The 26,002-nt window shown below is 35.8% G+C and overlaps 8 protein-coding genes and 1 pseudogene across 29 annotated transcripts; 4 read left to right on the forward strand and 5 right to left on the reverse strand.

Moving 5' to 3' along the window:
• Positions 1-2,647: 2,647 nt before the first annotated feature.
• On the reverse strand, positions 2,648-3,769 carry LOC18029230 (CASP-like protein 1B2). The gene is made up of 3 exons (XM_006413807.2): positions 3,529-3,769; positions 3,291-3,414; positions 2,648-3,074 (listed from the first exon to the last, which is right to left on the reverse strand). The coding sequence occupies exons 1-3, from the start codon at positions 3,738-3,740 to the stop codon at positions 2,820-2,822; spliced, it is 591 nt and encodes a 196-aa protein (XP_006413870.1). The 5' UTR covers positions 3,741-3,769; the 3' UTR covers positions 2,648-2,819.
• Positions 3,770-4,046: 277 nt separating this feature from the next.
• Positions 4,047-6,212, reverse strand: LOC18029231 (protein LSD1). Of its 16 annotated transcripts, none has more exons than XM_024149973.1 (8): positions 6,033-6,212; positions 5,818-5,901; positions 5,542-5,694; positions 5,280-5,390; positions 4,857-4,969; positions 4,686-4,766; positions 4,516-4,587; positions 4,047-4,419 (listed from the first exon to the last, which is right to left on the reverse strand). In XM_024149973.1, the coding sequence occupies exons 3-8, from the start codon at positions 5,681-5,683 to the stop codon at positions 4,378-4,380; spliced, it is 561 nt and encodes a 186-aa protein (XP_024005741.1). In that variant the 5' UTR covers positions 5,684-5,694; positions 5,818-5,901; positions 6,033-6,212; the 3' UTR covers positions 4,047-4,377. The 16 variants fall into 16 exon arrangements, with proteins under 16 accessions (XP_024005741.1, XP_024005742.1, XP_024005739.1 ...); XM_024149974.1 differs by having other exon boundaries at positions 5,280-5,399; XM_024149971.1 differs by having other exon boundaries at positions 4,516-4,590; positions 5,280-5,399.
• Positions 6,213-7,640: 1,428 nt separating this feature from the next.
• Positions 7,641-9,329, forward strand: LOC18029232 (protein TWIN SISTER of FT). Its single transcript, XM_006413810.1, has 4 exons — positions 7,641-7,841; positions 8,281-8,342; positions 8,806-8,846; positions 9,106-9,329. Exons 1-4 carry the CDS (start codon positions 7,641-7,643, stop codon positions 9,327-9,329), a joined length of 528 nt encoding a protein of 175 aa, XP_006413873.1.
• Positions 9,330-9,899: 570 nt separating this feature from the next.
• Positions 9,900-12,465, forward strand: LOC18029233 (vacuolar protein sorting-associated protein 2 homolog 2). Its single transcript, XM_006413811.2, has 11 exons — positions 9,900-10,100; positions 10,413-10,457; positions 10,820-10,854; positions 10,945-10,995; positions 11,193-11,297; positions 11,395-11,466; positions 11,537-11,608; positions 11,724-11,804; positions 11,919-11,954; positions 12,062-12,141; positions 12,244-12,465. Exons 1-11 carry the CDS (start codon positions 10,067-10,069, stop codon positions 12,302-12,304), a joined length of 672 nt encoding a protein of 223 aa, XP_006413874.1. The 5' UTR covers positions 9,900-10,066; the 3' UTR covers positions 12,305-12,465.
• Positions 12,466-12,775: 310 nt separating this feature from the next.
• LOC18029234 (elongation factor Tu, chloroplastic) lies at positions 12,776-14,499 on the reverse strand. Its single transcript, XM_006413812.2, has one exon. It carries the CDS (start codon positions 14,391-14,393, stop codon positions 12,939-12,941), a length of 1,455 nt encoding a protein of 484 aa, XP_006413875.1. The 5' UTR covers positions 14,394-14,499; the 3' UTR covers positions 12,776-12,938.
• A 123-nt stretch (positions 14,500-14,622) lies between these two features.
• LOC18029235 (alpha-ketoglutarate-dependent dioxygenase alkB homolog 6) lies at positions 14,623-16,471 on the reverse strand. Of its 5 annotated transcripts, XM_024149795.1 has the most exons (8): positions 16,381-16,471; positions 15,970-16,067; positions 15,819-15,879; positions 15,669-15,707; positions 15,468-15,580; positions 15,092-15,323; positions 14,954-15,000; positions 14,623-14,870 (listed from the first exon to the last, which is right to left on the reverse strand). In XM_024149795.1, the coding sequence occupies exons 2-8, from the start codon at positions 16,063-16,065 to the stop codon at positions 14,718-14,720; spliced, it is 741 nt and encodes a 246-aa protein (XP_024005563.1). In that variant the 5' UTR covers positions 16,066-16,067; positions 16,381-16,471; the 3' UTR covers positions 14,623-14,717. The 5 variants fall into 5 exon arrangements, with proteins under 5 accessions (XP_024005563.1, XP_024005564.1, XP_024005566.1 ...); XM_024149796.1 differs by having other exon boundaries at positions 15,970-16,434; XM_024149798.1 differs by lacking the exon at positions 16,381-16,471 and having other exon boundaries at positions 15,665-15,707; positions 15,970-16,033.
• A 765-nt stretch (positions 16,472-17,236) lies between these two features.
• LOC18029236 lies at positions 17,237-18,386 on the forward strand (annotated as a pseudogene).
• A 1,738-nt stretch (positions 18,387-20,124) lies between these two features.
• LOC18029237 (ribonuclease H2 subunit B) lies at positions 20,125-22,832 on the reverse strand. Of its 2 annotated transcripts, none has more exons than XM_024149892.1 (11): positions 22,641-22,832; positions 22,452-22,542; positions 22,083-22,136; positions 21,877-21,978; positions 21,685-21,761; positions 21,456-21,579; positions 21,278-21,342; positions 20,842-20,911; positions 20,605-20,680; positions 20,412-20,505; positions 20,125-20,320 (listed from the first exon to the last, which is right to left on the reverse strand). In XM_024149892.1, exons 2-11 carry the CDS (start codon positions 22,507-22,509, stop codon positions 20,213-20,215), a joined length of 828 nt encoding a protein of 275 aa, XP_024005660.1. In that variant the 5' UTR covers positions 22,510-22,542; positions 22,641-22,832; the 3' UTR covers positions 20,125-20,212. The 2 variants fall into 2 exon arrangements, with proteins under 2 accessions (XP_024005660.1, XP_006413878.1); XM_006413815.2 differs by having other exon boundaries at positions 22,083-22,142.
• A 991-nt stretch (positions 22,833-23,823) lies between these two features.
• LOC18029238 lies at positions 23,824-25,768 on the forward strand. 2 transcript variants are annotated; one of them, XM_006413816.2, is made up of 5 exons: positions 23,824-23,947; positions 24,330-24,599; positions 24,676-24,807; positions 24,907-25,023; positions 25,269-25,768. In XM_006413816.2, the coding sequence occupies exons 2-5, from the start codon at positions 24,330-24,332 to the stop codon at positions 25,623-25,625; spliced, it is 876 nt and encodes a 291-aa protein (XP_006413879.1). In that variant the 5' UTR covers positions 23,824-23,947; the 3' UTR covers positions 25,626-25,768. The 2 variants fall into 2 exon arrangements, with proteins under 2 accessions (XP_006413879.1, XP_006413880.1); XM_006413817.2 differs by having other exon boundaries at positions 23,839-24,133.
• Positions 25,769-26,002: the final 234 nt, after the last annotated feature.

The raw sequence follows: 26,002 nt of genomic DNA on the forward strand, positions 1-26,002 counted from the left end.
ATAGAAAAGAACAATTTTTGATCCATCTATTACCCAACCAAAAAAAAAGATTAACAATAATTTTAAAAATAAAATAAAAATATAAAATAATTATCATTAATCTTTTAATTCAGGCACTTATCTTAATCTAGTAAACATTAGTTTACTTCTTTATAGGATAAAAAAGCATTTCAATATTTCTGATTAATTTCACATTTATTAGAGACATAAGAATGTGTATCTTTCAAGTTTCAATAGTACAAAAAAAAAGTTGTATGCGATCTATAATTAAGTAGAAACTAGATTTTAACCCCGTTCGTCCGCACGAGAATGTTTTATTTTTTATTTCTAATATAAGTTGCATTTATTTTTTTTTGTTTAGATATAATTTTTTTTTGTTATTTATTTTTTTAAATCAAAAAATTGTTATCATATTTTAAGTAAAATTTGTATATTAGTAGAATAAGAGTACACGTTAATTAAGTATACATTGATCTAATGTTAATTATAAACTTTGTTATTATGTGAATTTTGATTTACACATAAACAATCTATTTGATATTTTAGACTGATTGTTTATGATTGTATGGGATCTATAATTAAGTAGAAATTATTATGATTATTTTTCTAGACTTATTTTCTATGTAATTATATGTTTAATTTGTAAATAAAAATGTCACTTATTAAATAAAAGAGAAGTGAGAAATGAAAAGTCATATATTTACATATGAAAGTGACAAAACAGAGCAGTGCAGTGTCTGTGCACTAGAGAATTAGATAGTCACTTGAAACAACACACAATGTAAATCACAACATATGTATACATATTGCTGAATTTTGACTACCATGTTTTAGGGGACGTCGACGAGATACGACGGAGAAGCAGCAGCTGTTGAGAATTTTTTAGAATTGATTAAGAGTCGGGAAATGGAGACAACAGAGATGAGGACCATAAGAAAAAGCAATTCGTAATAACCAGAATATATGTATATTTGTAACGTATATCTCAAAAACCTTTCGTTAAATATCTGTGAATGAGGATTTTTTTTCTTTCCTTTTCTTTCTTCTTTTAGAAAACACAAAATATTACATGAAATAAATTAAAAAAAAAAATATTACACAAATACATTAAACAAAAACTTTCATGTAAAATATGTTATTGTAGTGTGACTTTAATGTGATGTTATTTTTAATGTAATGTTATTTTTATGTGAAATTAATTTTATATTATGTAAGAAATACAGAATTATAAGAAATAAAAAGAAAAGAAAAAAGTGTTTTGAAGTTTGGAATAGTAAAATCTTAAATTTGAAATTTCACTATTCAAAAACCTCAAAATTTAAGAATTTGAAGATGGGTAGGAAATTAAAAAAAAAAACCTTAAAATTTGAATATTTGAGAGTGTTTTGAAAATAAAATAATTTCAAAATTTGAGGATTTGAATTTAGGTCAGAGATGTTCTTAGGGCAACAATTACCAAAGGAACAATCTTAGAGTCTAATCTAAGAAATATATAAAGGGTAAAAAATAAGCTGCCAAATAGAGATTAATCATTTTATGCAAGAACTACATAAAAGAACAATCTTTTATCCATTTATGACCTAATTAGAAAGAAAACAAAAAAAGACTAACATTAATCTTAAAAATAATAAAAAAATGGTTATCATTATTCTTTTAATTCAGTCACTTATCTTACTCTAGTAAACCTTAATTTACTTCTTTATAGGATAAAAAAGCATTTCAATATTTCTGATTAATTTCACATTTATTAGAGACATAAGAATGCGTATTTTTCAAGTTTCAATAGTATAAAATAAAGTTGCATTAGATCTATAATTCAGAAGAAATTATTCTGATTATTTTTCTAGACTTCTTTTTTATGTAATCTTTTATTATTATTTGAGAAGGACAATTTAAAAATGATCTTTATGTCATGTATGATTTACAAAAGTGTCATGCTGATGTGTCATTATAAGAGAACTTCTCAAAATACATATAAAAAATGCTTGATTTATTAGAGTAATTATATCATTTGTCATTAGCATTAATTTGGTTAGAAATTATATTATATCAACTATATATTTAATACTTAACATTTAATTTATAAAGATATTCTTTCTATTTCTATTTCTTAACAACAAATTTATAAAAAAAATTAATACATAATATTACTTAGGTTACTAAACACTATATTTCTTTATATCATATTTCTTTGATCTTAATTTTGCTAAAAAAATTCATATTATCCATTTAATAAAACAATCTAATTTTTTCATGCATATTATAATTAGTTTTTTTTATTAAAATTTAAATATTTTAGTCTGATGTTGAACCGATTAGATAGAACGTATTACTCTAATTTAGTATATTAAAATGTGCAATTTTATTCATATAAAAGATATTATTATAGTTAATTATAAAACCAACAATTATCTAGCATTTATGCAATTATACTATAAAATAAATGTAATTGTAACTATTATTTGTAATTGTATAATCAGTGCATATATTTGTAACTATAAATATCAGTTAATATTTTTAATTATATTTATATATATTATACTTGTATATTTTAATAAAAAATTATGATTAATATTCGGGTAATCAACTAGTCATATGTTTAATTTGTAAATAAAAATATCGCTTATTAAATAAAAGAGAAGTGAGAAATGAAAAGTCATATATTTACATATGAAAGTGACAAAACAGAGCAGTGCAGTGCAGTGAATGTGCACTAGAGACAAGAGGATCGGATAGTCACTTGAGACAAGGCAAAGTTAAATCACAACATATATATATACATATTGGTGAATTTTTACAACATGTTTTAGGGATGGCGGCTAAATAGACGGAGAGGCAGCATCGGTGGAGAATTTGTTAGAACTGATCAAGAGGCGGGAAATGGAGACAACAGAGATGAGGAGCATAAGAATGACTCCGGCAAAAGCTGCGATGAGTGCTCCGCCGCCATGATCGCAGTAAGTGGCGAACCTGTCACAGATTTTGTTCCACTTGGCGTGCTTGTTCCCGTTCTTCCCAAGCTCCGCCATGAATGCCGCTGAGTTTGCAGCCGCAGATACCAGAGTTGCGTTTAGCTTTTTCCAAACGTTTTATTTTTTAGCAATCAAAGAAACCAAGTCAATACGTATATTTAAGTTTTAAAACTGGAATAAACCGGACTCTTTCGACCCAATTGCAATTTCCATTTGAGAAAAATATAAAATTATATTTACTTGAAGATATGCATGCATGTAAATTATGTACGTATATGACAATTTTACTTGTGTGTAGATAAAGTGTGTAGTTTATACCATGTCGAGAATGGCGACGGAGAGTATATGGAAACCTTTGTATTCCAGTTTCCGGCTGAAAATCTGAAGAGCAATCATCAACAAGTTGTGGAAGCTCACCATTACATTAGCTATAACAAAGAACCTGTAATACATTTTTTTCACCAAAAGTCATCAGTGTTAGCTAATAACTCAAAAACATTTTGCAATTTCCATAAGTGTTGAATCGAGTTCTTAATATAGGGTTTTATTGGCTTACACGAAAGCCGGTGTGTGCTGAAACTTAGCGGTTAAAGTGGCTTTAATAGGAATAGTACCAATGGTGGCTACAACCAAGGTCTTTGTCTCTTTGTTCAGTGCCATTACAATGGCTGCAGCTAAAGTAGCCATGAATGCCAATATTCTCATCCCCAAAAGTAGTTTCCAGCTCTTTGTGGTCTCACCAGCCAACAGAATGTTTTCTCCAGGCATTGTTGATGTAGTGAGTGACCAAGAGAAAAGTGATGAATCTCTGTGTCAGTGTGGAAAGTGCATTTATATGCAAAGAGGTGGTTTTTTTTGGGTATTGTTGGGAAGTTTTTTCTGATCATCTAACTTTAATGTTCTTGGAGGGTACTGATTAGGTTTTGGTTGTTGTGGAAAGATTAATGCAAGATAGATAATCCAGATTTCCAGACTTGCTCTAAGACAAGTCTTATCTACCAAAGCTAAGATCAGTTTCTTGATCTGTTCTTGTCCCATGAAGCAAATCTTATTCATAGAAGAAAGATATTTTTCAAACCCAAACCTTAATGTTTGGCTGGTGTGTCAGATTTATATTAATACATAAATGAACAATGCCACAAGAGGCAGTGGAGTTTACAAGTCTAGAAACAGAAGAGAGAATAAAGTTCCATGGAGCAAAAGAATGCCGGAGCAAAACCCTTTTCTTTTGTTCTTTAACTTTGTAAAAGACAAAAAACCAAAAAGAGATTCTGAATAAGCCTTATTCTTGGGTTAAAAAGAAGTCGAAAGATGTACAAACAGAAAGATTTTCATCGTATGTATTAATATGCACAAACCAGACGAAGAACTTCGATTTGATCTTTCAGATCTCACTCGTTCTTGGTTATTTTTTATCCGTTGTCACTCCAACCACAACGTTACTCACCTGCAATTTGTGTTTTCAGTCACTTTGTCAAATCCTTTTCTAATGAGTAAACAAGAAGAACAAAGAAACACAAGTGATTAGTAATATAAAACTCACCAACTTGCCACTTTCATCAACGGACATGGGGTTTTCTACAACGACGGTTTGTGTCTGAGACGGTGGTGTTGACTGCTGGAAAAAATGAAAAACCAACGAAAAGAGTAAGAAGAGTTGTATCCATTAGCATCTTCAGAGTTATTACAAAATCAAAAATTTTGATAACTCACAGTGGATGTAGAGGGCATTGTCCCGGGAGAGGCTGTTCCATTTGGCCGGTTAGTAGGGAGAGGCACCCTTCCATTGCCCGTCTTTAGATAAACAACAACAAATGACAAATCAAAATGCCAATAGATTTAACTAAACCATGCAGAATTGACTTTAGAGATAGGAGTACTCACGTTAACGTTAGTAACGAACTGACATACGGCGCATTTAACAGACGATGCACCATAAGGATACATGAGTGTCGTCCGACAATGCTCACAATTGATATGCGCAACCTGATTATGTGCTATAGATTTCATAAAAGTCAAGTCAGCAAACCAACACAACTAACACAAGCAAAATCCAAGAAGCAAGAGAAATATTGACGAAAGAAAAGCAATTCACCAATGTTCTTAAGCTGCAATAGATAGAAGAATCTAATGGTAGATCAAAAGAAATTCAATGAACCCTTTCAACTCTAACAAGTAGCTATGTAGGCCACATAGATCATCTAAAACCTTCCATTTTTCAGATTTCACATAAGTTATGCAAGCATCACAAGAGAAGAATGCTGATCAAACAAAGATGTGAAAGACAATTCTAGATATTATACATACCTGGCACAAGGTTGACAGTCTGACAACAAGAGCATCTTACGCTACTTGCCCCACGCGTATACATAAGCATTGTTCGACAACCACCACATATAATGTGAGCCATGTCAACCCCTGCATTAGCTGTGTTCAGACCTTCAGATCCAACCAAGTCATAATGGCACAGGTCTCAAAACTTTTTACTTTAACCTCCTACTCAATTCTTATTGAAAGACTCAAATCACCTACAAAATCCGCAAATTACAGAAGGAAGAAAAATCGATACCGTGAGGAGGAGGAGGATGAGGATGATGATGATGAAGAGGAACCATGTTGATAGTGCTACATAACGCACAACGCACGTTCGTAGCTCCTCTAGGATAGAGCAATGTATTTCTACAGCCATGACACACGAGCTGGTCCTGCATATCTGCTTCTTCTTTTTATATCCAAGAATCACAATCACACAATTGCTAACATTTCTCAATACTCAATTCCAAACAATACTTATGCTTAAAGCAAATGAGAGATGAAGAAACTTAACAGAAAAAAAAAAATTCACCTGATTTCTCCCAGAACTCTAAATGGATAAGAAAAAGAGCTGGCTTTGAACCGAAACCCGAACCCAATTCAAAGCCAAAAACTTCTGCATCCATATCAAACTCAAATAGAGAGATTTTTGTAATGGATTAAACGAACAAACAGAACAGTGTCGAGATTACAACAAACTCAAAGAAGATTATAGAAAGGATAAGAGATTTGTGCGGTCGATCTTACCGATTGGAGATGGAAGGGGAATCGATTGCAAAACCCGCGAAATCTAGAGCGATTATGCAAAGCCAATCCAAAATTTGGGAAATGGACAATAGATTCTGATTTTTCCCTGTCTCTCTCTCCCCCAAAATCTCTTACCCGGATTTATCTCTCTGTGTTTTCGTAATTTACGCTTTTGTTTAATAGATTTTTATATTATTAAATTTTTTTACTTGACGCGTTAGGACACCTTTGTTCGTCAAACCTCAAAACGTTGTCTGAATCAGAATATGTAATATGCGATCTTAAAACGTGCTTATGCTCATAATCTGATCGTCCCAAACGGCGGTCCAACGTGCGGTTGGCTTCTGCTAACTAAAATATAGGATAAAGTTTACGTCAATCATATAATCAAAAGTAGTTAAATATTTTCAGCTTGTGTTATCAACATAACTAACTCATAAATAAATTTTCAAAAATGTTTCAAATCGTCCTTCGAATGCTTCCGTTGCTTAATATATATCCCAGGAAAGACAGTTTTGCTAATGAGGAGTTCATAGATTAATATTAGCTTTGGGATAGAATTTCTAGATTAGCATACAAAACCCCCCAGTTCAATAAAATATTCTCTATTACTTTTTAAATTATGTTTTATAATTTTTTTTCTTCAAATTAAACTTGCAATGGTAGGTAATCTTCACATATTTAGATGATTCCACATAAAACCTAATGATCCAATAATTGGATTGGATATTTTGCTTCAGATTGAACCAACTGTGTACCGACAGACATCTGTTGCGAATGTCCCGAATAATAAACCAGTACTCATTGGGCTAGGGAGGATCTACAAAGATAGGAACCTATTTGCAAAACCCTAAACAAATATCTACAATAGTTCATTCAAAATCCTTTTGTTATATGTGAAAAATTGGATATTTTGTCAAGTGTTTATTATATAGTAGTCATTAGTCAAAGCCATAACTGAAATCATAATAAAATACTCCAACCATGATTTCTTAATTACCTGAACTTTTCAGCCACTGAACTATTGGTACTTTTTTTTTGTTTTGTAAATTTGTTTTCCGTATATTTCTTAGTTATATTATTACTGGTTTAGTGAAATTTCATTAATTTGTTTAACTGATAAAAGTAAAAACACGTTAAAGTTATAGTTGATGTATAAATCGTTTTAGTCGTAATTAATGAAACATTGGTTTCTATAGGGAGAAACAATATGTATGCATATAGTATCTATATAGTCCAGAGAGGTAGTTGATTGAAGGAAATATATAGATCAAATATTTGTGGATGATGTAAAATCTGGAATATTATGATTTATGTTTAGAATAGTGGGTTTGGAACCGAATACCACAAACACAGAAAAAAAGGGACAAGTATGAATAGTTAGACAATAAGTGATTTACGCACGTCGAACCAGTTTTTATATTCTCGACTCGAAGAAGACAATACACGAAAAAGACTCTGGTAATGATTTCATTTCAGTGACTCACGAGCTAATTATTGCAATATTCCCAAAAGATTATATATAGAGGAACAGCGGTAAAGGGTTGATAAAAATTATATACGGTAAGAAGCAAAACATTTGGAGAGACTTGAGATCGAAGATATATCATGTCTCTAAGTAGAGGAGATCCTCTTGTGGTGGGAAGAGTTATTGGAGATGTTCTTGATCCTTTCACGAGATTGGTCTCTCTTAGGGTTACTTATGGCCAAAGAGAGGTTACTAATGGTTTGGATCTAAGGCCTTCTCAAGTTCTGAACAAACCAACGGTCGAGATAGGAGGAGAAGACCTCAGAAATTTCTACACCTTGGTTTCTACTTCCTCTTTCTTTATTGATTCAAACAAATTACATATGTCTTGTGCATATATCCACGTTATTTTAACGGAATTCTCAGTTACGAGTCTGACCTTTTTTCCTTTTTTTTTTTTTGGTCTATCAAGCTGTTTTTTGTGTGAAAAACTAATGATGGTTGAGTAAGTAGTTATATCTTGATTGAATATTATAACGAATGTTTGAACAAGGATAGTCAAGCCAGTGTGTGGACTGTGGACATGTAACTACTACCTCTTTCCTAATTTAAGCTTCTTCTTCTTTTTTGTTTTTTGACCAAAAAAACTTTAATTAAGCTTTTGATTCTTTCTTGTGTTATCATTTTTCAAACTTAGAAAAACAACCCCCGTGCTTTCTTGATTAATGATATTTCATAATCGATCTTCTTATACGGTTAGTGTTATTGGGATTAATGAAGGTTATGGTGGATCCAGATTTTCCGAGTCTAAGCAACCCTCACCTCCGAGAATATCTCCATTGGTTTGTATCATCTCTCTTCATTTCAATTTACTTTACTTAAAATATATATAAAGGTACATACTTCTTAATTTAATATATAGAATATATATTTATCTATATGTACAGTATATAAGAGACTTCGAAATTTAGAGATCCACTACATTTAAGGGGGTGCATATCGAATCAACTTTAAGAGAACAGCTTTAACTTTAAATGTCTTATGTATTCATTTAACTGTACTTTTAGAATTACACAGACTAGATTCTATATATACAAGTACAGGACATGTCTTTTGTTGTGGTCAGGGTTAGTTTTGCGTTGGAGTGTCATGTTATATCATAGCTAGCACACGCAACATGTTTTTTTTCTGTCTTATTACATTTCTATAATTTAAAAGAATTTCAAAAAAAATATTTTATGCACGCTTTGTTCAAGTAGCAATAGTTAATCATCTGGTTGCACTAAATGGGTACTCTCGTTACAGGTTGGTGACTGATATACCTGCCACAACTGGAACTACATTTGGTGAGTTTAATTTAACTCTAAAAATTCATTAGGTGCATATATAGATAGATAAAACTCATACATGAATATTAATCATCAAACTTAGAATTTGAATAGTATTAGCTATGGGAAAGTAAGTTTTGTCCGCTGTAAACAAATTTCTCAAAAGAAACATTAGTCTGTTGATCTGTTTTATCGGCCTCAAACCTAGAACGGTCTTGTCCGTCTGTTACAACCATTTAAAGCTTTAATCTAATATGCCATTTGATGATTGCTTCAGGCAATGAGATGTTGTGCTACGAGAATCCACGTCCCACCTCAGGGATTCACCGTCTCGTGCTAATATTGTACCGACAACTCGGAAGACAAACGGTTTATGCACCGGAGTGGCGCCAACAATTCAACACTCGTGAGTTCGCTGAGATCTACAATCTTGGTCACCCGGTGGCTGTCTCATTCTTCAACTGTCAGAGAGAGAATGGCTGTGGAGGAAGAAGAACGTAGGTAGATGCATGCCTACTTCTTTTTAACTAAATCCATGTGTATGTTGCATGTACACTAATGAGTTAGTTAAGTATCTATACGTCATTGTAATAAGAATCTTAAAATACCGGCAAAATGGAAGCGAATAAATGTGATGGATGTTGACGTCTTTGTACTTTAAAATGTAATAATTGAGAGGGAGGAAAGAAATGTATTCAAAGTCGTTTAAACTTTGATGATAACTCCAGCTCTTTGAGTTGCGGCAAAACCGAGATGGTCCGCGTTTTTTAGCGTGCGATTGGTGTATTCTTATCGTTTTCGTTATTTTCTGTAGTTTTAGTTAATCTGTTTTCTTCGTATGAATTCATATATGCTTTATTAGGCTTATGGTCATAGTAATATATGAACATTTGTATATAGAAAAAGTAAAGCAAAAGAAATTAGACGTTGACCAAATGCATTTTCAGAAAACATTATGACGATTTTCACTCTCTAAGTGTAACGGCTTAGCTCCACAGTGGCGTTGCGTTGAATTGATGACTTAAAACATTTTTACTCAAAAAATAAAAAAGATTGAGAGAGGAGAAAGAAACATAAAGGAGACACTTTTTTCTCCACTCTTCTCTCTCTCTGCAGACAAGCTTTACCTGCCGATCAACTTCACTTCCACAGTTCCACGTAATTAGGGTTTTGTCACCATAATAAATACAAGGATTAGGGGTTTGATCATTCAGTTGATCTCAGAGAAGACAATAGCCATGAACATTTTCAAGAAGAAGACCACTCCCAAAGGTAAAGCTTGAATATTTTCGGATTTTCGTATCCTCATGACAAACTAGTTTGTCGGCTTTACTTTGCATCCTCACGAAAATCCGATAATCAAGGGCAAAATTGAAAATGTTCATTGCTATTGAAGCTTGATTTTTGTAGTTGGGTCTAGATTTCTACAAGGAGTCTGCAAAATTGTCACCTTTAAGATTTAGCTGTGCTTAAATTTGACAGTGTTGTGTGATTAATCAAGTGTTTTTGTTGTTGTTGTTTCCATAATAGAGAGAGATGCGTATAGTTCTGCTCTGATTCTATTGAAATTTATTTCTTTTGCAGAGGCTCTCCGCACCAGCAAGAGAGAAATGGCTGTGGCTACGCGAGGTATGTGCACTTCTCTTTTGAAAAGTAACTTCTATAAACAGATTATATCTTGCTGGTCAAAAAACGCTGTAGGAAATGGAAGTCTTAAAGCTGTTTTTTTGCATTTACGTCGAGTTTGTGCTGTACAGTCTCTGTTGCTAGCGTCAATTCTCACATCTGCTTGCTTGCTCTCTGGGATCTTAGTGGATCAGCGTTAGAAAAGAGGCAAGAATCGGTTCTTGCTGGTATTGTCTAGTTTAGTTGCATCATGCGCTGCTAGCTAAGTCCTAATTAGTATTTGTTTTCATCTAACTTTGCGATTGCCAATCATAAAACTAAGTTTATTTGCATTGTCAATTGGTGTGTTTACAATGTTATTGCAGGTATAGAACGCGAGATTACATCTCTTCAATTAGAGGTAGATGACATCTGCCAACTTTTCTTTTGCTTTTTAGTTCACTACGATGCTGTGAAGTACTATTTCTGACGGTTTTACTGATGCAATTAGGAGAGGAGGCTTGTAGCAGAAATCAAGAAAACAGCCAAGACTGGAAACGAGGTAAAGCCATTCTTGTGAGATCAAAATTTTCGTCCTCATTTTTTTGGTGACTAATTTGTTAAGCCTGCAGAGGATTCTATCGCTAGCTACTTCACAGCTTCGTTTCTAGTGTTTACTATCTTGTTGGTTCATTCAATTCCTCAAGACTATTCTCATCTACATTAATGATCCTGTTATGTTTAAAACATTTTTCATAGGCGGCCACGAAGATCTTAGCTCGACAACTTGTTCGATTAAGACAACAGATCACCAATTTGCAGGGAAGCCGTGCTCAAATCCGTGGTGTAACCACCCATACACAGGTTAGCTTACTTAATGTCCCCATTCATCTTCGCATGCTTCCATACCAATATCAACTTATTCAATGTTTCCTTGCTTGCTGGTTTTGATAACATATAGGCTTTGTATGCAAGCACCTCAATTTCATCTGGCATGAAAGGTGCAACCACAGCTATGGTTGCAATGAACAAGGTAACAATCCCACTTTGCAAACTTTGGCGGGTTTTTCTCACTTCTTTGACCATATCTTTCTCACTTTCAGCAAATGGCACCGACAAAACAAGCTAAAGTGATCAAGGAGTTTCAGAAGCAGTCTGCACAATTGGACATGACGGTAAACAATATCTCTACTCATTTTTAAGAGCATTATACCATTTTTAAGTCCCGGTGTAATCTCGAAGATTGGCTGTGTCATGTTTGTTTTGTGTTTTGCGTTTTTCGTTTTGCAGATAGAGATGATGTCAGAGGCAATTGATGAAACACTTGACAAAGATGAAGCTGAGGAAGAAACAGAAGATCTCACAAACCAGGTTAGTTACTGCAAATTTCAATCGCAAGCAGCATACTCACACCTCTTTGTGAGAGTTTTCTCCAAGCTTCCTCTATCTATTCTCATTCACTTGTATTTGCCCTCGCTACTATAGGTGCTCGATGAGATTGGTGTTGGTGTTGCATCTCAGGTTGGTTTTTCTTAAAAGGGCTAGGCTAAATTTGTCATGGAAAGTATTCTCATTTCTTGTGATCGTTTAAAACTAAAATTCTTGTTTCTTGCTTCTTTTCGAAACAGTTATCTTCAGCTCCAAAGGGCCGGATTGCAACAAAAGCCACTGCTCCCACTACAGTCAATAACAAGAGCGAAAAGAATGAGTATGTACATAACATAAGAGTTCAAATTATTTACTTTGATCAGTAAAAATTATTTGGGATAGATAATTCATTCATTTCATACATTTGTAACTCTTGTTGCAGCTCGGAATCTACTGAAGTGGATGAACTAGAGAGGAGATTGGCTTCGCTACGACGAATTTGAGAGATATGGAAACTTAAAGACTTGTAGGTATAATGATGCATTAAAAGAAAGTAGCTTCCTATTCTGTGTAATATCAACTGATCCCAAGTTTAAATCAAAGATATACTTTACATCAACAATTTTGCAAATAAATCTCATCCGGACAAGCTGTGCCACTGGACGTTGAGGTGTCTTTTTGGCTCTTTCTATCTTTTTTATCTTCACGGGTCTAAATCAAAGCCTCGAACCAAGAGAGAAAGAGATCAAGTTAAGGAAGAAAGTATATATAAATGGGAGTAATATTATATATAACTATAGAGTTAGAGAAGATAAAACAATTCATCAGCGAAAGATCAAATCTCATGTCCACCCCCATCACTTTTCATCTCACTTTTCAAATGAAAGTGGAATTTATGAAGTTTCACAATCTGCATTGGTCTTTAGACCCCAAAGCCGAATCAATAATTGCAAAAATTATCTGGAGGGTCAGAAAATCAAGAAATATATGACATTTTGATTTCGAGTTCTTATAGAAAAATGGCACAAAAAAGAAGAAGTAATGTGAATTAAGAGGGAAACAAAAAGAAAGCAAACAGATAGATGCTCACTAAGTGAAACTCTCTAAAAAAACAACTTTTTTATTCTCTTGTTACAATCATTCGATGATAGACTGAATAACACCAGCACCAACAGTCTTACCTCCTTCTCTGATAGCAAACCTCATCCCTTGTTCACAAGCAACAGGCACAATAAGCTCAACAACAATCTTGACTCGATCACCAGGCATAACCATCTTCGACTCTTCATCTTTGTCGTTCATAATCTTCGTCACTTTCCCCGTCACATCCGTCGTCCTCATGTAGAACTGAGGCCTGTAACCTGCAAAGAATGGAGAATGCCTTCCACCTTCTTCTTTCTTCAACACATACACAATCGCCTCGAACTTGGTATGCGGAGTAATCGACCCTGGCTTAGCCAAAACCATACCTCTCTGAATATCAGCCTTTTGAATACCCCTAAGCAACAATCCTACATTGTCACCAGCTAAAGCCTCATCAAGAATCTTCTGAAACATCTCGACCCCTGTGACTGTGTAGTTCCTAGTTTCCCTCAAACCCACTAAATCTACAGTCTCTCCTACCTTAACAGTACCTCTCTCGACACGCCCTGTAGCTACGGTTCCACGACCGGTGATGGAGAACACATCTTCAACAGCTAACAAGAAGGGCAACTCAGTCTGTCTCGTTGGGATTGGGATGTAACTATCAACAGCATCCATGAGCTCGTAAATCTTATCTACCCATTTGTTATCACCTCTCTTCACACTAGGGTTCGCAGTGAGTGTCTCTACAGCTAAAAGTGCAGAGCCAGAGATAATCGGGATATCGTCACCGTTAAATTCATACGACGAGAGAAGCTCACGCACCTCAAGCTCAACGAGCTCTAGCAACTCCGCGTCATCTACTTGATCCTCTTTGTTGAGGAAGACGACCATGTCGGGGACACCAACCTGCTTAGCGAGAAGGATATGCTCTTTAGTCTGCGGCATAGGACCATCGGCGCCGGAGACAACGAGGATAGCTCCGTCCATCTGAGCAGCTCCGGTAATCATGTTCTTGACGTAATCGGCGTGACCAGGGCAATCGACGTGAGCGTAGTGACGATTCTCGGTCTCGTACTCAACCGTGGCGGTGTTGATTGTGATTCCACGAGCTCTCTCCTCCGGCGCGGCGTCGATTTCGTCGTACTTTTTCGCGACGCTGGATCCGATGGAAGCGAGAGCCATGGTGAGAGCTGCGGTCAAAGTGGTCTTCCCATGGTCAACGTGTCCAATCGTGCCGATGTTCACATGAGGCTTCTTCCTCTCGAACTTCCCGCGAGCGGCGCGGACGGTGAAGGAGCGGCGGGTGGATTGGGAAGCGGCGGTGGTGGAGGAGAGGCTAGCCAATGAGTATGAAGGGATGAAGGAGGAAGAGAGGTTTAGGGTTGTGAGCTTACCGGAGGTGGAAATGGCGGAAACAGCGGCGGGGCAGAGGGAAGGAGAAGGAGAAGAGTAGGAAGAAATGAGTCTAGAGGAGGAAGAACAAGCGGCTGGAGCCGATATCGCCATGGAAGACGGATTGGAGCAGAGGGAGAAATCGAAACACTAGGGTTTGAAATTTAGTGGATTATTTGGAGAAGAAGAAGATTTGGGGATAGAGTGAGATTGTATATAGTGTGTGTTATCTCTTCACAGGGAAATAAAAAATATGAAGGGCTCATATTTAATCCTATCCGTTGCAACTTCTTTGTCCTCAAGTTTCCACAAACACAAATCGTGTCGTTTTCAATTTCCCACGTCACAAATCGTGCCTTTTTTATACACAGTCAGAAACGGCAAGACAAACTAATTTCAGTAGGGAAACTACAAGTTGTTTCGTTATCAAAGTTGTCTCTACAACCTGAAGAGATTCTTATGGACTTTGGGCACTAAACGGCAAGTAAGTGAAACTCGAGTTTGGTCTCTGTGAAGAATCTTGTCACCGCTTTTCCTGGACTCTTCACTAGAATTCTCAGAGTAAGCCAATGCTTCAGCTTCGTTAACGACCTGAGCATGAAACCACAATAAAATCACTGTCGTTTACACCAATGTCACTAGTACCAATTATGAAAAAGAGCTTTGTATTGCACCTGCTTGTAGCATTGTGTTGGACTATCGCTAATGCCGTGGAGGAAATCTAAAAACAAGATAGGATAATATGAATTAAACTGGATGTTTAAAACTGTTGAAGATATGGGTTTAAAGATTTACATAGATGAGGAATTTACCTGAGTATGTTTCATCTTTGAAGATCAGTAAGCTTCTAGGCATCATCAAAACAGAAAATGAGTGTTGATTATCTCTCTCAGACACACAACTCTCTGCACCGGGACTTTGATCTCTGGAAATGTCATCATTGCCTGATCTTAATCTTAAATGCGGAGTGAAGTCCATGACTACAGGTGAGCCTAGAGACAGTATAGCTACAACAGGAAAATAAGCGGGTCCATCTTGGTGTGGCTGTGGAAACAACAACCATGGAAGTAACAAAACTTGCTCATTAACTTTAACATAAAACTAAAACCAGAGAATAAAACCATTTTCAAGTAAGAAGATTTTAACCCCTGAATAAGAAAGGAACCACAGAGAAGACAGATTACGTACCATTATCCCTTGGTCAGGATGATATTCATTGATGAGGACATGATTGATAGCAGAAGGGAAAAGACCCGAGCTTTCACGAATTTTTGCTGTAATCTTTGTCAGCCAAGAAGGCACTGAAACAAAACCAAAGATATTACATATACTCTTGAGTATTTAGATTGTCAAAAGAACGATTGGGCATTTATTCTCATCCTTACTTACACTCTTGTGGAACAAGACCCTTTTCATGGACCATACCACCTACAGAATAAACCAAAAAGCTCAAGACTTTTTTCGTTTCTTCAAACATTCAAACAAACAATGTAATAAAACAAAGTAATGAGGGAAGTGTACACAAGTCTCCTCACACACCCCAGTTCTGTAATCTTCTGTTCTTTAAAGTCTTCCACTTGGAACCAGATGCTCCATATATCTTAACAGTACAGCAAAATGAGTACTTGATTGTAAAAGAGTAACGAAGTCAAGATGTCAAATGCAAAAGAATTGGAGAGGAGATTTTTACATGATTCAGGAGCTGAGTTTGCTCTTCATCAGTTACGAAACCGGGAATATAGAATACTGTGGGGGTAAGAACTACCCTGAAGCTTTCTAACTCCATGGCTGTGTCAAGAATCAAAATTGGTAAGGCAATTTAAACAAATTATACAAGTGCTTTAGTGAATCTTCAATCGAGGAAGAGACAGGTTATGAAGAGTATTGTTTCAAACCAAGCTCAAGCCGTCAAGTGGAGAGTTCCAGTTACAGATACAAACTAGTATACACGCAAAGCTTATTCCTTTGTCTCATTAAGTCAGAACTCTATTCAGTTAAATTACTCGCAACGATTCGTCTGTTTTCTGCTTAACCCATCTAATATCTCAGTTGAAGAAAAGAGAAGGATCGAATAAATGGCAAAATGATAAATGAAACTAACCGGGGAATGCAATAGGAAACAGAGCTATCAATCAATAAACCCTAAAAGAAAAGTGACAGAATTGTTTGACTTAACTTGAGAGGAAGAATCTGAAAAGTGAAGAAAGGTAGAATCAAACGAATTTAAAAAGATTATTACCCAAAAAAAAAGGAAAAGAAAAGAAAAAGGTTACTTCTCTATTGGGCTCTCTATTGGGCTTTATAAGACCCAAAATTCTTATCCAGCCCTTCAATTATGATTTGTAAGACCCAAAATTCTTAGCCTTACAATACCGCGTGAAGCAAACTAGCAGTCTAACCCGGTTCGGTTTTTTTTATCCCGGTATCGATGGTAGACGAAAGTTAAGGAACTAAATTAAACTCAATTCTCGTTTGATTTGGCTGGTTTTGAATTCGAATCTGAGCTAACCTCTAACAGAATGGATTGGCATCCGGTTTATATTTGGTTGAACCAAGCAAAATGCGAAACCCTAATGTAAACCAAGATGTAGTATTGATTTTATTAATTACATGCAAGAAAAAATTAATAATAAGCGTGTTTTTATTCTGAAAAGTAAAACGTGTTTCTATATAAAGAGATTGACATTATTACTCCAACACCCTCTCGTCGATAAAAGCAAAGAGAAATCAAAGCGCTTATTCTTCGATCGGGGAAGGTTTGTATCGATTGATAAACCCTAGTTGCTCTCCTTCTATGATCGGAGGAATCAAAATTTATTGTTGCTGTGGAACCCTATATATTGAAAATCGCACCCTTAATTAATTCTGGAAACCCTAATTCTCCATAATCGATTGAAAGCCCTAATATATATTGACTGTTGTGGGGATTATCGGTTTTTTTCTTGTGTACACTTCAGATGTCTCTAAATGAGCAGCTAAACAATTTCAAGAAGCAGCAAGTGAAAAACCAATCAATGCTTTCGAGCATTGCTTCTTCAAGAGCGGCTCATCAGTCTTCTTCTTCTTCGAGGCGGCCTGTGCCTGCAGCAACCAGTCAGAAGCCTCCTGCTGATGGAGCTTCTCTGGTCAAGAAGTTTTCAGACGATACAAAGCGGCTTCAGCTCATTAACAGCATAAGAAACTATCCTGTTGGAGCTCAAATGAAGCTTGTCATTGATCTTCTCCGCGACGTTTGTCTTCTTCTTCATTTGAGCTTTATATATAAAATCGAATGAAAGTTGATTTTTTTTGTCTTGTTTCTTTGAAGACAAGGCAAGCCTTCACGCCAGAGCAAATCAATGAAGCGTGTTATGTTGATATGCTTGCCAACAAGGCTGTTTTTGATAGTATGAGGAACAACTCTAAAGCCCATTACGATGGAAGAAGGTTCTCTTACAAGATAAACTACAACAAATTGATTTGATTAGTTTCTTCTCATTTTCTCTTTGGGAAAAATATATGTATACATGTTTTGTGATTACAATTCTGTTCTCTTGACGTCACAGGCTAAGCACAATGTCAAGGACAAGAGCGAGCTTCTCTCCTTGATAAATAAATATCCTGATGGCATTGCTGTGACTGAACTCAATGACGCTTACGACACAAAGATGACCTTTTTTTACATACAAGAGATTTTTAAGCAGTGGTCACCTTAGGTTTAGTGCAAGTTTTCAAGATTGTCTCAGGTTTAATGCAAGTATTCAAAATTGTCTCATATTTATTGCTAACAGACCCTGAAAGCACATCTGGTTGCTATCAAACTCACAAGAGGAGATTGCGTATCCAAACGATTTTAAGTGCGACATTAAGGTTGATGACGAATTTAAAGCTATGTTCCGGGACATGGAAGTCCCGGATGACTTTTTGGAGGTGGAGAAGGAGCTGCGGAAGAATGGTTTTAAGCCTGCGACAGACACTGCAGCGAGGAGAGCTGCTGAAGAGAAGCACGGCGTATTAATGACTAAACTGAAGGATAAGAAGAAGAAGAAGAAACAAGAGATCAGCAAGAGAACCAAACTCACCAATGAACATCTTGTGTTAGATCATCCTGAGCTCTTTAACAGATAACTTTATGTATGACCTTCCCGGTTTAGTTCCCGCAAAGTCCTTTCTTAACCTTTGACTTAATTAGTTGCGGTTGATTCATGCATGTGGTTGGTTGGATTTAGACGAAATCTAAGATGGATACCTTTATTTTCAGATTTCTTTTTAAACTTGTAAATGAATATTACATAGGAAACTCGGCGGAGAGTTTACAATGGTTTTTCATGTATTCTCCATCTCACTGTTTTATTTTTATGTTCCACGACCTAAAAGTCACGGAGGACATGCTGGAGGTGGAGAATGTTCTGCGGAAGAACGGTTTGAAGCCTGCAACAGACACTAAAGCGAGGAGAGCTGCTGATCAGAAGCACGGCGTATTAATCAATAAACCAGAGAATAAGAAGAAGGAACGAAAGATCCGCAAGATAACCAATCTCACCAATAAACATCTTCTTGAAGATCATCCCGAGATCTTCAATGGAAAACCACATGCATGAATATTACATACTATTAAATCCCTTTATATAAGCCTCAAAAACCTGAACTTATTTCAACGGAGAGTTTACAATAGTTTTCATGGATTCTTTATTGTTCCATTTTTGTCTTGTGTGGCGTGAATTCATATATATAAATAAGCAGATTTTATATCAACCAGTCAGTCAAACATATTTCAGTTAATATGCAAAACTAGTTAGAAATTTAATATTCAAATTATGTGAGTTGGTTTTTGTTGAAGAGATATATTGCTACTTGCCATCTAATAATTTTAACCAATGCGATTTAGGTTTTTTTTTGTACAAGCCCTTCAAAACATATCTTTTCCAATCTGATTATCCATCGTCCATGAGCATCATCACGCTCCCAAAATAAACTTTCCAATAGCACCATCCGAAACCATCTATATGCATCTTCATCCCAAAGTACAAGCAATGGCGATTGTCTTGTATTATTGCAGGCTCTGAAAGCTTCAGAAGACATCTAGACAATCATCTATCTGCATTTTCATCTTCATTACTAGAAATTATTTTTATCAGAGTTGAGTATTGATAAAACCAAATGTAGGTTAGAGACATATATACATTGGTAATCAGCGACAGTTGTCTTGTATTACTGTAGGCTCTGAAAGCTTCAGAAAACATCTAAACAATCATCTATCTGCATATCTTCATCTTCATCACTAGAAATTATTTTTATCAGAGTTGAGTATTGACAAAACTAAAGGTAGCTCAAAGATTTAAAATGATATAAGTAAGAGAATAAAATTGTTTGTGTACTATTTTTGAAAATGATTTTTTTCAAGAAAAATATGGAACATATATTTTTCATGAAAAATATTTTTTTAGAAAAAAATGTTCATCCTTTTTATTGTACATTAAACAAAAATAAACAAAAAAAATTGATATTTATTATAATAAATTGGTGAGACATTTCTGTTTGAAAATTGATATCGAGAAGAAATTAGGTGTTTTTTTGTGTTGAAAATATTAAATGGACCACTTGTAAAACAAATACAACCAATTAAAGCTAACTGTTGAAGATAAAATTACAAACAGGAAATGTCGTGACTTTCATTGTCACTATTTAGTTTTGTTTTCTTTTGACTATTTGTTATTATCGTTATCATTTTTCTTTTTTGTCCATTTTTGTCTTGTGTGGCGTCGAGATATATATAATAAGCATGTTCTTATATCAACCAATTAGTCATACATATTTCAGTTGATAAGTAACACTAGCTACAAATTTAAAATTCAAATTACGTGAGTTGGTCTTTGTTCATAATTTGCTAGCTAAGCAAATAGCTGATAGCCGGAAAAACAATCATAAATAGTTGGAAACATATCCGATATCGTTTAGCATTTTTTCTTACAAGCCCTTGAAAACATATCCCTTATGTTCTTTGATCCAGTCTCTAACTTTGCTTGCTTTGTCGGTTTTCCTGGCTTTTTATTTGCTTTCTCCTAAACAAATATAAACAAGTAGAGTTAGTAACACAAAGATATGCAATTAAGAGCTCTTATTTACAGTTTTTGCATAAACACACACACACACCTGAAATGAATTTGAGGAAGCCATGTTATTCTCATCTACAGTTAGAAGACTCTCCACATTGGTTTCTTTCATTGTCGGATCAACAAACTCGAGCCTGTAAAAGAAACCACACATGATGAAAGCTTTTATAAAAGAGTTAAATCTCTTTTGCTGAGTGATAGAAGGATTTCAAATTTTTGACAAAAAAAGGTACCCAAGATGATCATAGAGAAGCTTCAACCAAGGCTCTGTCTTCAAGTACTCTCCCACAATCGAAACGGCATCTACCACTGTACAGATTAAAGGCGATATCAGTGAAAAGCCATATTACATCACCTTTTGAAGGGTCAACTTCAAGAAAAGACATACACCAAGTTCACTAACACTTCATAGAGATTACCATTTTTGGAATCAAAAACACAAGTTAAATGATTTCCATTCTACAACTTACATGTTTGTTGCTCATCTTGAGCTGCATAGTTCTTGTCTAATTCCGGTAGAGTCTTCTTTAAACAGCAGACCTGCGTTCATTAAAGTACAGGCACCTCCAGTGTACGAATAAAACAGATAAGAGCTAACATGCATTATCTTTCCCTCAAATCCATACAGAGAGACAAGAATTATAGAATGCAGCATTGAAATAAGCTTTCTATAGAAGCTGCAAATCCAGAATTTTCACCAGGCCGTATGCAAAAAAGACATATAGGCAGTAACCATGTATCATTCCTGAAACATATGCAGTGCGCGAAATTTTCAACAAGGGAAATCACTCTTCTTGTAGTGATTTAGACAAATATTCACTTTCAAATGGAGAAGGTTTCACGAAAATTTCAACTGGATGGTAGAAAAGGCTGCAATAAATCAATCATCCTCTGACAAGAGCATACCTTAAAACTCAACCAAGCTAAGACTTTCGAGTTGTCAAGCCGATAGAACTTCATAGATCCAACCTCTAGAAGAAGAGAAGAAAAAGATATGAGGAAATTGCACATCTAGAGATCATCACCAAGAGTTTAAAGTATATGTAGAACGACTTTTTTCCGAACCCATAGAGCACCAATTTACCTTGAGTTTGACAAACGATTTCCATACACTTCTCTGCAAGTGCCAATAAATGTTGATATCCAGAATATCCTTCCACATATAAAATCTCATCCAGTTGCCTGAACTTTCCAGGATCTTCACCTTTCTATAGACCGACAATTTTGGAAGAGATTTTAAATTTCCGAGAAGTGGAAATCAGACATGGAATAATAGTGAACTGAGAAGAGACAAGGAGCATAGAGTGAGTGACCTTCATTCTTGCTTTGTCGAAAATAGGCAACAAGATGAAAACAGGATCAACTGGAGTGGCCATATATAAGCTTCCATCTGTAACAAGAAAACAACCATGAAGATAAGGGAAATAAATTTTGTACTGATGCTGGCTCAAAATCACTAGGAAGTAAGCATTTATCTACATTACCAAAATCAACAGTGGCATTACCTTGAGAAATATAGTCTCCCAGGAACCAAGAACCATATGACTGCTTAAACCATTGAATCTCTTGAAGCATCCCATTATTAAAAAGGTAGCATGTTCCATTTTCTGCCATTTAAGCAAAGATACCAAAACCACATAAGATGTTACTAACTGGAAGTTTTCCCTACAACACTATATAGCAAGCCTGCCAATAATCTACATCCCATTACCTGATTTTGGATGGCAAAGTGTTAACAGTTCTCCGGGTTCGTTTCCGCCACAACCTGAATCTTTACAGATGAAACGAAGAACGGTCACGTTATCTAAAAGCATCAAAGATTTCCAACTAGCATTGCCAATAAAGGATTCAAATGAGAGCAAAATCTTTCAGTTCTGATGAACAAAAGTCTAAGTAATCTTAGAGAATAAGAACCAATGCTCGTTTTATCAATCAAAACCTAACGTTTTCAATCATTGGTAAACACTGACCAGACATATTTCATATCTTTGCGTAATCCTACGTCATTTGGGTTAACGATAACCGCAGAATGCGTAGCAACAAAAGGATAGATAAAGTCTATCGAAGTAGAAGAGAAGACCTGGGGCAATGAGAACTCGTGTCTTCTCAGCTCCTTCCCACCAAACAGTAGAGTTCATCTTCAGGCTTTAGCAAACCGCAATGCAACGATTCTGATACCAACAACAAAAAAGTCTCAATTAAGGGTTAAAGAACCATAAATCAGCCGACCCAAAGTACAGTATCAAACTCATAGAAGACAGAATTTAACCTTTAAAATCCCACGAAATCAGAGCTAGGAGAGAAAAAAAGATTGAAGGTTTCGAAAAACCCTAAACGCCAATCAGAGAGATGACGGTAAGAAGGCTCTCGGGCAACTAGTGAGGTAAACGAATCAGGACGAAATTTCGGTAAGACATTTCATCGAACACTTGGTGTGCACACGAAACTTAGAGCCAATAGATTCGGATCAAACAGAGAGAGAAATTCAGCTTCACCAGATTTGGCGCCATGGAAGAAGTAGCGCGCGCATTTAAATATGGGCCTGGGCTTATTAATATGAAAGGTTAAGCCCATAAAAATTATTTGCAAACAATCAAAGTCACTTTGAGAGGCAATGGAATATATATGTCCCACAAATGTTTTGACAATCGACGTTTTCAAGTCTGTAAATGAGTTATATATATTGTTTAACAATGTTTGGATATACAAGGCGAAAGAATGAATCTAGTCTTGCAAATATTTACATACCGGAACATGACAAAACTGAGATTTAAAAAAAAAAAACATGTATCATATTACACAAAACACTTGAAGATGAATAACCTATGAGGAAATTGGTGTATATGATGAGATTCTCAATAGGTTAGAAAGGTTTGTGTTTTAGAATAATATCTCCATTGAAGCAGAAGACTACTTAAAAAAACAGAGCAATCAATTACCGGATAAGTAACGAGCAGAGGTTAACAGAAACAAGAAACGAAAGCAGAGCAAGAAGCTTGGGAAACTGAAGCACACTAAAGAAAAAAGGAAAAGTCAGGAGCTAGTTCTTAAAAACTGGGCGCAAGTTACGTTTTTGAGTGATTCAGAGGCCAACAAATAAGCTATAGAGCAAAGCAGAGAGATGAAAACTTGTTCCAAAAGAGCAGCAAAAGAGAAGTCAGAATCAAAGGAACAATCCCAATTTCAAAGAAAACCCACTTAATCAGGCAAATACGAACTGGAATTCGAATTAAGGATTCGAACTCCGTTTCCTCTCTCTCACCCTCGCGGGTTGCCTCTTTCTCTCCTTTTCTTCAAATACTCGGCTTAATCAACAAGAGACTTGGACATAAGAATCCGAAGGTAGTGGGCCTTGAGAACACGGCTTTATTGGGCCAGTAATTGGGCTTTGTCAAATTTTCTTACTACAATTTACCAGCTTTACCCTCTATATATTACACATTCGCGAACCCATTTCTCTCAGTTTCTCTCTCGTCGAGAAAGCTAAGAAACCAAAGCTTCTTCTTCTCCGATCTCCCCCTCTCTCTCGTCTGAATTCGTTTCGAATCCGTTATTTGTATCCTTTCTCCAAGGAAGGTTTGTATTGATTGATAAACCCTAGTTGCTTTCGTTCTAAGATCGGAGGAATCGGAATTGTTGCGGAACCTAGATTTTGAAAATCGCCACCCCTAATTTTAACGACTCTCTAGGATCAGCCTTGTTTATCACTACTCTACAGTTTTTGATTAAGTTCATCATATTCTGAAAGCTCACGCTTGCGAGGTTTGTGTCAATTGGAAACCCTGATTTTGAGTTATTCTCCAGAATCGGCCTTGTTTGATTTTCATTCTACTTTTGGAGATGATGTTATTTTGTGCCCATCATCTTATGTTTTCGGGATCATGACTTGATCAACATTCAGTAGTCTCTGCATTTGGAATCATCACTAAATATATTTACTTTTCTGGGTACACTTCAGATGTCTCTGAATGAGCAGCTAAACAATTTCAAGAAGCAGCAAGTGAAATGTCAATCTACGCTTTCGAGCATTGCTTCTTCAAGAGCGGCGCATCCGCCTTCTTCTTCTTCGAGGCGGCCCGTGCCTGCTGCAATCAGTCAGAAGCCTCTCGCTGCTGCAGGAGGTCCTGTCAAGTTTTCAAGCGATACAGAGCGGCTTCAGCTCATTAACAGCATAAGGAAAGCTCCTGTTGGAGCTCAAATGAAACGTGTCATTGATCTTCTCATGAAGGTTTGTATTCTTCATTCATATGACGTTTATATATATTTCATTCGAATGAAAGTTGACTAATTTAACTTCTTTGCAGACAAGGGAAGCTTTTACTCCAGAGCAAATCAATGAAGCGTGTTATGTTGATATGCTTGCCAACAAGGCTGTTTTTGATAGTATGAGGAAGAACCCTAAAGCGCATTACGATGGAAGAAGGTTCTCTTACAAGGTATAAACTATAACATTCCCCATTCAAGGTGGAGATTCTTCTCATTTTCTCATTGGGAAAAAAATGTTTCATCTTTTGTGTTTACAATTTCCGTCACAGGCTGAGCACAATGTCAAGGACAAGAAGCAACTTCTTTCCTTGATAAATAAATATCCTGATGGGATTGCAGTCATTGATCTCAAAGACGCTTACCCAAATGTCATGGAGGATTTGCAGGTACGACACAAAGATGACCTTTTTGACATATGAGAAATGAGATTCTTAAGAGATTGATCGCCTTGAATCCTTAGGTTTTTGGCTAGACAATCAATTAGACAACTTATATCTACGTTTGAGTATGACTAAAAACCGTACCGGTTCCTAGTTTTAGATTGTGTTTCCTGCTGCGTGAAAAGTTGTAGGATCTTGGTTCTTGAAGTTTGAAGTTTTCAAGATTGTCTTGTATTGTTGTATTGTTGTAGGCGCTGAAAGCTTCAGAAGACATCTGGTTGCTATCAAATTCACAAGAGGAGATTGCGTATCCAAATGATTTCAAGTGTGACATTAAGGTTGATGACGACTTTAAAGCTCTGTTCCGCGACATAGAAGTCCCGGAGGACATGCTGGAGGTGGAGAAGGAGCTGCGGAAGAACGGTTTGAAGCCGGCAACAGACACTGCAGCGAGGAGAGCTGCTGATCAGAAGCACGGCGTATTAATGACTAAATCGAAGGATAAGAAGAAGAAGAAGAAACAAGAGATCAGCAAGAGAACCAAACTCACTAATGCCCATATGCCCGAGCTCTTCCAGAGCATTAACGCCAGCTCTTCCCGGAACTGAACCTTATAAATGGATTTGATTATGCGATTCAAAATTGAACCTATGCCACAAATTGTATTCAGTGGAGAAGAAATAATTTGTATTTGTTATGATCTTGAGTTTGCAATGGTGTTCATATATTATCACAATGCATATTTGAGTTAGTCTTTGTTCTAGAATGTTTCGATCTAAGCAAAGATCATCTTATGGCTGAAAAAGCAACAATCATTGAACTTAAACTTGGTGGTAGAAAAGGCTGCAATAAATCATCTTCTGACATGAGAACATTTCCGAGTAAGGGAAATCAGGCAGGAGATATTAGTGAGAATTGAGAAGAGGCAATGAGCATAAAGTGAGTGACCTTCATTCTTTTGAATTAGTCAGCAACATCCTTTCAG

The sequence above is a fragment of the Eutrema salsugineum genome, unplaced genomic scaffold (assembly GCF_000478725.1).
Source record: "Eutrema salsugineum unplaced genomic scaffold, Eutsalg1_0 scaffold_1, whole genome shotgun sequence".
Lineage (NCBI taxonomy): Eukaryota > Viridiplantae > Streptophyta > Magnoliopsida > Brassicales > Brassicaceae > Eutrema > Eutrema salsugineum.